The following is a 12,668-nucleotide window of genomic DNA, read 5'->3' as shown; positions in this document are numbered from 1 at the left end:
CCGTGGGCGCCCTCGACGTCCGCGCCGGCAGCGGCCAGCAGCGCCGCGGCGTCGATCTGGTTGGCCTGGATGGCCACGTTCATCGGCGTATCGCGGTTCTTGTTGCGCCCGTCCACGTTGGCGCCCTGGTCCAGGAGGCCCTGCACGAGCCGCGTGTCGCCGCGCGCGCACGCCTCGCAGAGCGCGCACACGAGCGGGTCCGGCTTGGGCAGCACCGACGACACCATGGCCTTGAGGGACGAGACAAAGGAGCCGAACCCCCCGCGGTCTTGCTCGGGAGAGGGGCTGTCGGGCTGCGACGCAGGTGCCGTGTAGATGGGTGGCGTGGTGTCGTCGGGCCCGGATGCGCGGATGGTCATGATGGTGTTTGGGGGCTGCGTAGCTTCGTGGGCGGCTTGCGTCGCCGCCTCGGTCAGATGATGCCAGTCTTTGGTATCTAGGCGCTGGTCTTGGTGCTCTTTGCTTGGTCTGTAGGCACAGATGTTAGAGCGCGGATACTCGCAGGCCGGAACGGCCAAAGACGGCAAGGGTCACCTACAACGCTACAATCTGCGCATAATACTGAAACAGGTCGCTGTATGCCAGCACCACGCGCTGCTGTCTGTGGACGTAGCTCACGTACACGCTGGCCAGGCTGCTCGCCTCCAGACGCATCAGCTGCTTGCCGAGTCCGGCCATCATCGTCTCGCCTGCTGCCAGCGCGTCCCGGAGCTTCTCCCGCAGGCGCTCCGCGACAGCCGACGAGGCGCCCAGGGCGCGGCCGAGCGCTTCGGCATCGCGACCGGCCTTTTCGAGGAGATCTGCGAGGTTTGCGAGATCGCGCAGCGGCGGCTGGCCTTGGCTGGCCGTAGCAGTGGTGCGTTGCAGGCTACGGATCTCGCCCGCGCCGAAGACGGCCCGCTGTGAGACGGACGATGTTGAGGATACGAGTGCGGCGATGGAGAAGCTGTCCATTTCTTTCCTGGCAGTCGGTCACGATCAGAATCAGCAGGTTGAGCGATGAAGAACAGAAAAGGTGGCGAGTTCTGCAAACTAGTACGGAGCAGGCAACCGTGTCTAGATACAAGTGGTATCTGGATGGGTGGAGTTCGTCTAAGAGGCAGCCTTGCGACGGGCTGAATGATCCATCGCGTAGTGCCCGTTGTGACTTGAATGACGCGGACAGACAGACGTAACACCTTGCGTGGCTTCGATCTGGTGTGGTCAAGGGATGCACAGTTGCACGGTGCAAAATTTGGGGCAGAACAGAACAGCAAAGATAGTCGACAATATAATAAATAGATAGTATCACTCTACATTACTCTTATATCCATGCGACCACAACTCACATCGCTAGCTCATATCACACATAGTAAAAGATGAAAGAGAGACTAGAATAAAACCAAACACGGCATGAAATAGCAAAAAGAATGCCGCAGCGAGGACTCGAACCTCGGTTTCCAGTGGTTTGCGTAGAAAATATCCTCCACAAACTAGTGTCCTGACCCCTAGACGACTGTGGCCAAAAGATAATGAACAATGGCAAGATTGTAATCTTGCTGGAATAAAGACGAGTGCCGCAGCGAGGACTCGAACCTCGGTTTCCAGTGGTTCGCGGTGTTGTAAACTCCACAAACTAGTGTCCTGACCCCTAGACGACTGTGGCCGGAGTCTGATTGTTGAGTTTGCTTGCGCTTAATACGTATTATGTAGCTCGCGACAAGTCGTTCCACCAAAATTCATGTAGTCAAGGCGCTGATTGGCTATGGCCTTTCCTGTGCAGCTCAGCATCCAAGCGAATTCCAACTTTACTCTAGAAACTCAAGCTCTAAATTTCCCGAGGTTATAGAGTTCAATTAAGGATTGGTCACTTTATTGGCGAGGATTTATGTGTACTACTTGCACGGTTGTGAGCCAGGATGCACCCATCCGCGGTTTGTATAAAGATATATGCATGAAATGATGACACTGGCAAATCAGACAAGCCTATATACATAGTGGCAAAGTATTGAAATTAACGCGATATGAAGAAGGCCATACAGTTAGCCACATAGTATACAAGCCGTCTTCTCAACTTCTAGATATTGCCGGAAGGAACGGTTTATTATGATAAGTATAGTGGTGTTTTAGGGTAGGCTGATAGAATACTAACCCCCGCGGAACAGTACCGCAAAACAGGAAACAACATACATGATAAGAAGGAAAATAGTTATCAGATAATATATCGTCCCCATCGCAAATACGGTCTTGTCTTCCCTACACTTTAAACCAAATCGACCTGCACCTCTCTTTGCGCAGTGTATTTTAGGCTCTTATCTGCGCTGTTTGCCCCTATAACTAAGTTGCCACACATAGCTTGTGTTATAGATATATGCGAGATAACGATAGATTGTTCTAAGCTATCCCCATAAGCTGCCTAACTACTAGTTATATACATAGATAGGCCCTATACGTATATATACTCCGTACTAGGTGCTGCTATCTAAGCGCTAGGGTACTAGATAGGTCTCTTTTTTAATATGTTTTTTCCCCCTATTATAATGCTATTAGGCTACTACTACCTATTAAAATCTTATATATTTTTTTAGAAGCTATGTTAGACGCCTAACAGCGTTGTGATAGGGGAAAATTACATGTTAAGTGGAAAACGTGTCTAGTGCCCTGTCAGAAAACACCCCCCCCCCACTCGCGTAGGTATGTATACTGTGATCTCGACTCAAATCACAACACCTTTGTTAATCTGACTTAGCATCAAAATCGCGAGACACAAGTGCGGCAATGACGAGACAATAGCCATGATGGACCAAAGGAGCTTGGATTTTATCAAGGACAATCCTATCGGTAATGGTCTTGATGACTTCCACGCTTCTTTCAAGGAGATATGCGAAGGCCGGAGCGTCTCCTTCACACCAGACGCGCTTCAGCTTCTTGGTCAAGAAGGTAAGCCAACCAACTTATCATCGCTGTATGCCTTTCTGACTATAATATAGGTCTCCGGAAACTTGTGCTTGCTTTTCTTTCTGTGGCGCAAAATTTTCCTGCAGCCCGTCTGCTTCCCGCTGGAACAGGTCGTGGCACACTCCGCAGCGATCTTTTGCGGCTGGAACTCTCCCTCGACTCTGACGACTTCGACCTCGATTGCATTCAACCTCTCCTGAGAGTAGCTCTCGCCGATAAACCCGACGACACAAGTATCTGGAATCAAGTTTACAACGCCGTCACCGAATCAACTCCACCTCCCCGACCGGTAGCCTCCTCTATACAACAAACCCCATGGCGACTCAACACCAGCAGCTTCGCGAACTCGTCCGAACCTCGCAAATATGTGGATGGGGTGCTTAAGGAGGAGCTTGGCCCAATGTATGTTGGGCTCCGCAGCTTCTACAACACATACTTTGGGCGAGTGACCGATCTTGAGATGACATCCGAGGCATTCTTCGAGATGTGCCAGGAAGGCGGCGAGCCACTCTTTGACAACGGCTGGACGGGATGGCCAGAAGATGCGAAGCAAGAGGATGTGCTGAGCTGGTTTGCAGACTTTAGCGAGAAGCTGGCAAAATTTGCAGAGGGCAAGACCTCAGTACCGACACGTCAGCGAAGACCATTAGCGAAACCGAACAAGACGATCGATGGTTCTATAGGGAAACGGAAGATGGACGTTGGTTTTGTGAACGATCCTGAGGCAGGGAAGGAATCCAGATGCCATTGGTCCCAGGTCCTCGTACCAGGAGAGCTCAAGAGCAACCGTGCCGCTGATAAAGCCTCAGAAGCATGGCTTGATCTTGGGAGGTACGCAAGGGAAGTGCTTGCTGCTCAGGACACTCGTCACTTCGTACTAGGCTTTTCTATTTGCGGATCTCTTATGAGGGTATGGACGTTTGACCGGCTTGGGGCCGTCGCATCCGAGCAGTTCGACATTAACGAAGATGGACTGCGATTTGTGTGCACAATCCTCGGGTTTCTCTGGATGAACGAGGAGCAGCTGGGGTTCGATCCGACCGTTATAACAGCAAATAAGGAGCGCTTTATTGAAATCATCCGAAACGGTTCAACCGAGCGAATCATTATCGACGGGGTGATGCAGCGCGCACGTTGTATAGCTGGCCGGGCGACGACTTGCTGGAAAGCCCATCGAGAAGGGAGGCCAGAGATGCCACTTGTTATCAAGGATTCGTGGCAGTTTTCAGAACGCGATGAAGAAGGAGAAATGTTACAAGAAGCGACTGGCAAAGGCGTTGTTAACGTGGCCCGGTACTACCACCACGAGACAGTTACGGTTCACGGGATGGATGACGAGATTCGGGGCAATATTCGAAGAGGACTGGACATCACAAGAGCGTCAAACTACAGGCGTGAACGTCCGACTCGGTCGAACAACAACCCTGCTGGCACGTCGCGGAATGGCCGCTACAGCAGCCGGAAGCGGTCATCTAGCCAAACCGGCGCTTCTTACCCTCCCAGCAAGCGATCCTGCTCCATGTCTCCAACCAAGTCTGCCAGTACCCTACCAAATAGGGTACATCGACGTGTCATTTTGAAAGACTATGGAAGGCCGATATACAAGGCGAGCTCCCGGTCGGCTCTGCTTGCTGCTCTTGAGGGCTGTATCAAGGGACACGAGTCCTTACACAAGGCAGGCTTCTTGCACAGAGATATCTCAATCAACAATCTCATGATTAACGAGGACAATGACAATCCCTCCTGGCCCTCATTTCTAATCGATCTGGACCTTGCTATCAAAGTGCAGCGAGAAGGTGCTTCAGGAGCAAAGGGAAAGACCGGCACGAGAGCATTCATGGCTATTGGTGCACTTCTAGGCGAGCAACATTCTTTCATGCACGATCTAGAGTCATTCTTCTGGGTATTGTTCTGGGTATGCATCCACTACAACGGTCCGGATGAGAGTAGGGTCGTCCGAGAATTCGATGAGTGGAACTCTGTTGGAACGGGGGAGCTAGCAAAGCTAAAAAAAGGGCAAGTATCTCATGAAGGGGACTTTATCACGGCTGCAGAGGAGAATTTCACTGTATATTACCGGCCATTAATACCTTGGATTAACAGGTTACGGAAAGCGGTGTTTCCGAATGGTGGGAGATGGGAAAAAGATGATGAATCCTTGTATCCTCGGATGAGGGAAATTCTTCAGGAAGCCCAGAAGGACCAGAAAGTATTGGGGGGATAGCGATATGGTATACACATTACCTTTCCGGGGCTTAGACGCAGATGATTAAAGTGTTGTCATGTCAAATTAAATGTACAGTAAGCATTTGCAATGTTCTGTACTTTGTACATATGTAGTCAAATAAGATATCAAAGCCATGTTCCGTTATGCAGTAAGGTATACAAGGGCCGCAACTCTGCGTACGCGGTGGGTCTGATAACCAGAAGTCTCGTAAGCGAGTATGCGTACGAGGGAAATCTCGTACACGAACGAGCTGTCGCACGCAGAAATTCTCGTAGGCGATTCTGCGTACGCGGCAAGACTAGTACGCGGTGAACCAGGCTAAATACCCTAGAGATACACGAAGACGAAGTTAGATACATATATTACGTTGTAGTATTATCTATGCTTATAATATATAGAGGTATTACACGTATATATAGGTTAATTATAGCTAGAATAGTTAGAGGAAAGATAACTTAATATTCTATATATTCTAACTAAGAAGAATATCTATAGAATAGTAGTTCTATATTAGAGTGCTACATATGTTAGTATATAGGCGTTAGTTTAAATCTAGCTAAAGGTACCTTTTCTCTTTATTTTTTCTTTACTTCCCTTTTCCTTTCCTTTTCCTTCTAAAGTTAAATATAGTACTTTAAGCTTATAAATAACTTATAAGAAGAGTAAGACTAGGGTTAAAAGAGGCTAAGATAAAAAGAGTAGGTTAAGGCAACTATAAGAGGGTATAAAACTCACTAAGAAGTATAACTAACTACTATACTACTTAGCTATTAGAATATTAATATTAAAAATATAAATACTATATATAATAAGAATACTAATAAAGATAAAAAGATCAAAATTAAAGTATATTATTTTCTTTTTATTATATTCGAATACACCTTGATTCCAATACTAAAAAATGGCCAGCTCCGCCCCCGTCATTCCAGCGCCATGGTCCGCGTACAATGCACATGAAGACTCTCACACGCGAGCACTTGTCTAGCACCCTCGACAGAAGCGTACTTTCTGTTCATTGAAAACCGTCGCTATGGAGCCTTCTGGAGCCGACAAGGGCTTCTTCCAGACACCGCCGACGCTGCCGAACCAGGTCCACGACGATGATTCTTACAAGCGATGCTTCAAGCGTGCGTATCTCGTCGGTCTCACAGTGGGACAGTGGTGGGACAGACACACTGGCTGACATTCATTAAATTTTCCAGTATTTCTTTCGAAAAGTGTAGCTTCTCAAACGCAGGATGAAGTCGCGGAGCTGGGCCAAGATGTCCTGTCTGACCAAGTCTTTACCTGGGTCTCGGATGCGTACCGCAACCTGCCGTACCTCAAAGGCTCCGGGCGATCGTCCTTTGGTCATCATACTGGTGAACTGGTGACTGGAGAAGGATGGAGGGAGCTGCAAAGTATGGGCATATCCAAAGGGTACGAAGCGCAGCACTCTACAATGGCGCGACAGAGAACCGCTAACATGTCCCAGCATTGTCGCGACGGGATACGACACGCCATATGGGCCCTTCTCGCGGCCGCTCCAGTTTCTACGCCTGCATATCTGGCAGCCGTCCTCTGCCGTTGTCACCTGCCCGTCGGCCATGCAAGACGGCGCGGCGTGCCTGTTGCGCCGCCACCTAACCACGCCGTATTTGTCGGCGAAGCTAACACCGGATGAGCGCCGGGTGTACGAGGACGCCTACCGCCGGCTGACATCGCGCGATCCAAGCGTGGCCTGGACCTCCGGGCAGTGGATGACGGAGCGCATCGGCGGAAGCGATGTGTCTTTGACGGAGACGGTGGCCACGCGGCCCGCGAACGTCGAGTTTGGCCTCGCCTCTCAGCAGGACGAGATCCCGCTCGGTCCCTGGAGCCTTAGCGGCTTCAAGTGGTTCTCCTCGGCCACCGACTCCAAGATGACGGTCCTGTTGGCGCGCACGTCTGCCAGCGGCGGCTTGTCCGCCTTCATCGCACCGATGCGCCGCCACGACCCCCATGCCACGACCATGGCCGGCCACCCCAACCCCAACGGCGAGCGGCTCAACGGCGTTCGCATCTCTCGCCTCAAGCACAAGTTTGGCACGCAGTCCCTGCCGACCGCCGAGCTGGTGCTCGAGGGCATGCGCGGGTGGCTCATCGGGGACGAGGGCAAGGGCATCCACGAGATCAGCAACGTGCTGACCATTACCCGCGTCTACTCGGCCGTGTCAGCCGTAGCGTACGTCGGGCGCGCCCTGGCCATTGCCCGGGCGTATGCCCGCGTGCGCGAGGTTGGGGCGGGGAACCGCGCGCGCATGCGTCTGATCCACAGCCGGCTGCACATGCGCACGCTCGCCCGGATGACGGGTGAGTACCGCGGCCTTATGATGCTGAGCTTGTATTCGGCGTATGTTCTCGGCGTGTCCGAATATCCGACCCACGAGTATGGCGATGTTACACCGGCGCTGAAGGCGCTGACGCCAGAGGCCAAGCTGGCGCTGCCTCTGATCCGGGTCCTGAGTCAAATCACCAAGGCGTACGTCTGCAAGCCGTCGGTCGCGCTCGTCTTTTCGTGCATGGAGGCGTTAGGCGGCGTCGGTTACATGGACAACGAAGAGCAAGAGTACCTCAACGTGTCGAGAATTTTCCGCGACGTGTCTGTGCTGCCAATCTGGGAGGGCACAACGGACGTGCTCAGTACGGATACGATCCGAGCGCTGAAGCACCCCAAGGCGGGCCAGGAATGCATCGCGGCGCTTGACGATGTTGTTGGGAAAGCTGCCGCATTCTCGGAAGTGACTCTTAAGGGATGGGATGCTGTACAGGAGTGGAAGGAGCTCCGCGCCAAGATTGTGAATACGGCTCAGGCAGATCTGATGGGCGAAGCCAGAGACCTAGTCTGGGCGCTGGGCGATATCCTTGTGTCACTACTATTGTATGTTGACGCCATGTCTGATGGAAACGCTGCGGCTCAGGAGATATTTGTGCGCTTTGTCGAGCAGAAATATAATAGTGTTGAGAAGCGACAGAGGCAAGATACTGTGGCTGAGCTGCGCAAGGATACACTCATCGTCTACGGAACTGATGACGTGGGAGCTGCGCCGGCGAAGCTATAAAACCAAAAGGGAAGCGGAAAGAGAGCAGAGAATTTGTATGAATTGATCGTATATAAGTATCGGTATATAAATGTTTTGGCCAAGTATGTAACATGCATTAGAATGCGTCTTTCACTGGCACTGACTGGTGCGGTTGACTGTACGGAGCTGTGTCTTGCGGCAGCTGTAACCACCAGGGGGGCTAGCTCCAAAGATTTGTTGGCGACCGTTGACGTTGCAAACATTGAAGTCGACGCTGCCGTAGTCTTGGAGCAGATTGCCACCGGCGAGCTGCCACGTGTCGCCGCCAGGCGTGCCGTCGAGGCACTCAAACGAGTTGCGTGGCGAGGTCAGGATGCAGGCGTTGTTGCCGCGGTCGTAGAGCACGGAATTTGGGGTAATGCAGTACCAGCCGTCTCCAAGGTTGGGATCGTAGAGGAAGAGCTCGTGGGTGCGGCCATCTTGCTGGACGTTCCTGCCGCTGCTGGTGTCTTGGAGGTTGAAGCAGCAAAGGCCGCCTTGTCGGGCAGAGATGGCGGCGCCGAGGGTGGTGCCGAGGAGTAGAGACAGAGCCAGAGAGAATGAAAGCTTCATGATGTTGGGTATGCTGTTGTTATTTAAAGAATGTGTGTGTGTCTTGCAAGGTGTCGATGTAGGAAGACGGGTGGTGGCAGCTTCTTATACTTGACTTACACGGGACCGGGTCTCTGAGACATGGGCTGCTCCCCAGTCCTGGGATTAGAAAGTCACCGAAAGGGTTTAAAGTTTTCCGTCATACAACACATCCATGGTAGCATACGGTGTAGAGAATGCTCCGTTTAGAGCAGAGACGGCTGCAGTGTGACTGTAGTCCTGCAGCAAAATGTGGACTATGATGTACCAGGTCGTAAATACGGCCGCAACAACGAGGAAGGCGAAGATCGTTTCCACATGCCATCAGCCACTCACCGAGAAGAATAAAAGGCAACATTATAGGTCCCCCCCCGCCCTCGCGTGGAAGCAAATGCGATCATGCTAGACTGGTTCTGGGGGATGGTGCCTTGCGAGGTCGATTGTGAGTGACGTGGGACCTGGCAGGTGACGGGCTAGTTGACCTGTGTGGCGTCTGGGAAGTTACAGCGGAAACAATTCCCAGCCTATCCTTGCGCGATAGACGGGAAGTCGTTTTCTGTCTTTCTTTCCTGCAGTGGCCAAGACATGCATATCGGGTGGAGGAGCAGGATGAGCGGCCGGTGCTGGGCGCAAAAAGGCGGCCGAGGCGTGCGGAATCAGGCAACTTTGAATGGCCGCCAAAGGAAGAGATGGCGTCGAGGGATTCTGAACCCGTGAGAAGCTGCATATATATCATGGCGTGCCCATCGGGAAAGGGTGTTGAGGGGATTGGCGATGTGATGTGGCGTCGAGGTGAATCGGCATGTTACAGGCCAGCCGGCCAGGGGCTAGCGGACGCTAAACCGCTGGCGTGGCGAGGGCTGACAAGCCAACAGGAACGTCGCTTTGGACTTTTGACATGCTTTTGAAGTTTGTGTGTAATGATCGTATCATGTGAATTATATACACGAGAAGGAATAAAGTTTCTAACACCCCTCCGGACAGAGAGTTCGCAGGCCTCCGCACAAGGATCTTGGACGCCTGTAGCACTGTGACGACCACTGAAGCGCGCTGTACGACCACTGTAATGTGATAGCCAAGTACCTACCTAGGTACACCCGCTGTAGGTACCTACAGATAGGCGGCCTATCAAGCAGTCAAGATATACACACAATATTTGACATGACGGCAAGCAATATACACCAATTATACTTGTTCCTAAACTCCTCTATAGCCTAACAATAATTATACGCCGAATCTTATCCCTCCTCACTGCGCCGCTGTGACGTCGTCTGACCCCACCATCCCTTCCCTCGTCACCCCGCCATGCCAGCCGCCAACTTTGACTGGCTGCCCTGCTTCTTCGTCCATCAACCACCAGACATACCTCGTGCAGCATCCCGTCGACTGTTTACGCAGCCCAACTGCCGAACCATCAATTCTGCTCGTAGATAAGCGACCGAGCTTCCATTGCGCTTCCTCGAGCCCCTCTGGTCTAGACCCCGACATCACCGAGTGCGGTGTGGCCCGTTTGCTCCGTGGCCCTCGAGCTGCCACCCCCAGCGACCCGAGACCTGCAGCCAACCCTGCAGCCACGAGCCTCGGTCGACTTCTCTCTTCAACTTGTCAAGAGAAAAAAGAGGATCGGGTCTGTTCGCGCGGTCTATTCGGAATCGGCCGAGACCCGTGCTTGTCTGTCCCATATCTGCAGTCACAAGCCACAACAGCGCCCACCAGCCGCAACCCGTTCCCAGACATGGCCATGCCCGACGACGTGTGGGAGGAGGTTTCCCAGGAAATCCCCTCCACTGACGAACCCTTCCTGCAAAAGTACATGGCCGGCCGCGCCAACCTCATCGTGCAGGAAAAGACGCAGCGCGCCGACGCCGCCTTCCGCCAGTCCCTGTCGCCCATTGCGAAGCGTGCGTGCCGCGTCGTCGAGCGCATCCGCGCCGAGGAGCTGCGGACGACGTGGACGGCCGACGTGGAAGAGAAGCTGGCCAGCGAGATGCATGCCACCGTCTTCCCCGGCATGATGTTCTCCATGGCCAAGGACCGCATGGAGAGCACCAAGCTGTGGCGCATCGTCCGCCGCATGCCCAAGGGCGCCCTGCTGCACGCCCACCTCGAGGCCATGGTCGACTTTGAGTACCTCGTCCGCGAACTGCTCGCGCTGCCCGGCGTCCACATGGCCAGCGACCGCCCGCTCGCGAGCCCCGAGGCCCTAGAAAAGGGCATGATGACGTTTCGCTACCGCGCCCGGGAGCGCGTCGACGGCTCCGTCTGGACTGCTGACTACAAGAAGAACAAGTTTGTGCTCCTGACCAAAATGGCCGACGAGTTCCCCGACGGCGGCCGTGACGGCTTCGTCAGGTGGCTCGCCGGCCGCTGCACGCTGCACCCGCAGGACGCGCACCACCAGCACCACGGCGTCGACGCCATCTGGGCCAAGTTCCAAGACTGCTTCGTCGCCTCGGCTACGCTCCTGACGTACGAACCCATGATGCGTGTCTACCTGCGCGCCCTCGTGCGCCAGCTGCACGCCGACGGCGTGTGCTGGGCCGAGCTGCGCTTCGCCTGGCCACTCGGGTACTGCCGCGACCGCCGCGAGAAGCCCGAGCCCGACTACCTGCACCTGTTCCAGGTCATCGAGGAGGAGGTGGCACGCTTCCGCGCCTCCGACGAGGGCCGCGGCTTCTGGGGCCTCGGCATCATCTGGACGTCGCTGCGCTCGCTCGGCACCCGGCCCGTCGTCGAGGACATGGACCACTGCATCACGACCAAGATGGAGTTCCCCAACCTCGTCGTCGGCTACGACGTGGTCGGGTACGAGAACCCCGGCCGCACCCTGCGCGACCTGCTGCCCGAGCTGTTTTGGTTCCGCAAGCAGTGCGCACAGGAGGGCGTCTCGGTGCCCTTCTTCTTCCACGCCGGCGAGACGCTCGGCGACGGCGACGCCGCCGACGAGAACCTCTTTGACGCCGTCCTGCTCGGCACCCGCCGTATCGGGCACGGCTACTCCCTCTACAAGCACCCCCTGCTCGTCGACATGGTCAAGGAGCGCCGCATCCTCGTCGAGGCCTGCCCCATCTCCAACGAGGTCCTCCGCCTTTGCGGCTCCGTCTCGGCGCACCCGCTACCCGCGCTGCTCGCCCGCGGCGTCCCCTGCTGTCTCTGTAACGACGACCCGGCCATGATGGGCCACGGCACCGCCGGCATGTCCCACGACTTTTGGCAGGCCCTCCAGGGCTGGCAGAACCTAGGCCTCGCCGGCCTCGGCAGCCTCGCCGAGAACAGCGTCCGCTGGTCCGCCTTTGAGGACGAGGACAATGACGCCTGGCTCGGCCATATCAAGGCAGCCAGCCTCGCCGAGGGCGTCAAGGGTGAGCGCATCCAGGAGTGGCAGATTCAGTGGGAGCAGTTTTGCCTCTGGGTCGTGTCCGAGTATGGCGACGAGTACGACGACACGCCAGAACCCGAGTCCAGCAACGTTGCCGGCAAAGAACCGGCTGATCCTGCTCCTGTAGTGGAGCAGGTGTAGTCATGAAGAAATATCGTCTCAGTTCTCCCTCTGGTTGGTTTTTCGGCGTAGTGGTTGGTGCATTGGGCGGTGTTCACAAGAGGAGCTCAACGGTTCCATAATAGACATGTCGATGAAAAGTTTCAACGCAATAGCCGTTTATTATTTAATTTATAGTACCCATATAGCTTCAGACGGTCCAGATTCCATAAACTGTGCGGGTCTCTATTGATAGTCCTTTTCCGGCAATTTGGCCATTTTTATTCTCCCAATGTGATTTTCCCTTTTCCGCAGTACTGCAACGCCCAACCCCGCCCATTCCATACGCTCCCTC

General features: G+C 54.2%; 3 protein-coding genes across 3 annotated transcripts; all 3 read left to right on the top strand.

The window, feature by feature from the left end:
• Positions 1-2,777: 2,777 nt before the first annotated feature.
• CCM_07171 (Protein kinase-like domain) lies at positions 2,778-5,088 on the top strand (the record flags this gene model as incomplete). The annotated part of the gene is made up of 3 exons (XM_006672309.1): positions 2,778-2,919; positions 2,970-5,005; positions 5,041-5,088. The coding sequence occupies 3 exons, from the start codon at positions 2,778-2,780 to the stop codon at positions 5,086-5,088; spliced, it is 2,226 nt and encodes a 741-aa protein (XP_006672372.1).
• A 1,106-nt stretch (positions 5,089-6,194) lies between these two features.
• Positions 6,195-8,787, top strand: CCM_07170 (acyl-CoA dehydrogenase; the record flags this gene model as incomplete). Its single annotated transcript, XM_006672308.1, has 4 exons — positions 6,195-6,291; positions 6,388-6,797; positions 6,829-8,063; positions 8,346-8,787. The coding sequence occupies 4 exons, from the start codon at positions 6,195-6,197 to the stop codon at positions 8,785-8,787; spliced, it is 2,184 nt and encodes a 727-aa protein (XP_006672371.1).
• Positions 8,788-10,570: 1,783 nt separating this feature from the next.
• Positions 10,571-12,355, top strand: CCM_07169 (adenosine deaminase family protein; the record flags this gene model as incomplete). The annotated part of the gene is made up of 1 exon (XM_006672307.1): positions 10,571-12,355. The coding sequence occupies one exon, from the start codon at positions 10,571-10,573 to the stop codon at positions 12,353-12,355; it is 1,785 nt and encodes a 594-aa protein (XP_006672370.1).
• Positions 12,356-12,668: the final 313 nt, after the last annotated feature.

The sequence above is a fragment of the Cordyceps militaris genome (genome assembly GCF_000225605.1).
Source record: "Cordyceps militaris CM01 unplaced genomic scaffold CCM_S00005, whole genome shotgun sequence".
In the NCBI taxonomy this organism is placed as follows: domain Eukaryota; kingdom Fungi; phylum Ascomycota; class Sordariomycetes; order Hypocreales; family Cordycipitaceae; genus Cordyceps; species Cordyceps militaris.
This window is presented reverse-complemented; position numbering and strand designations above follow the sequence as displayed.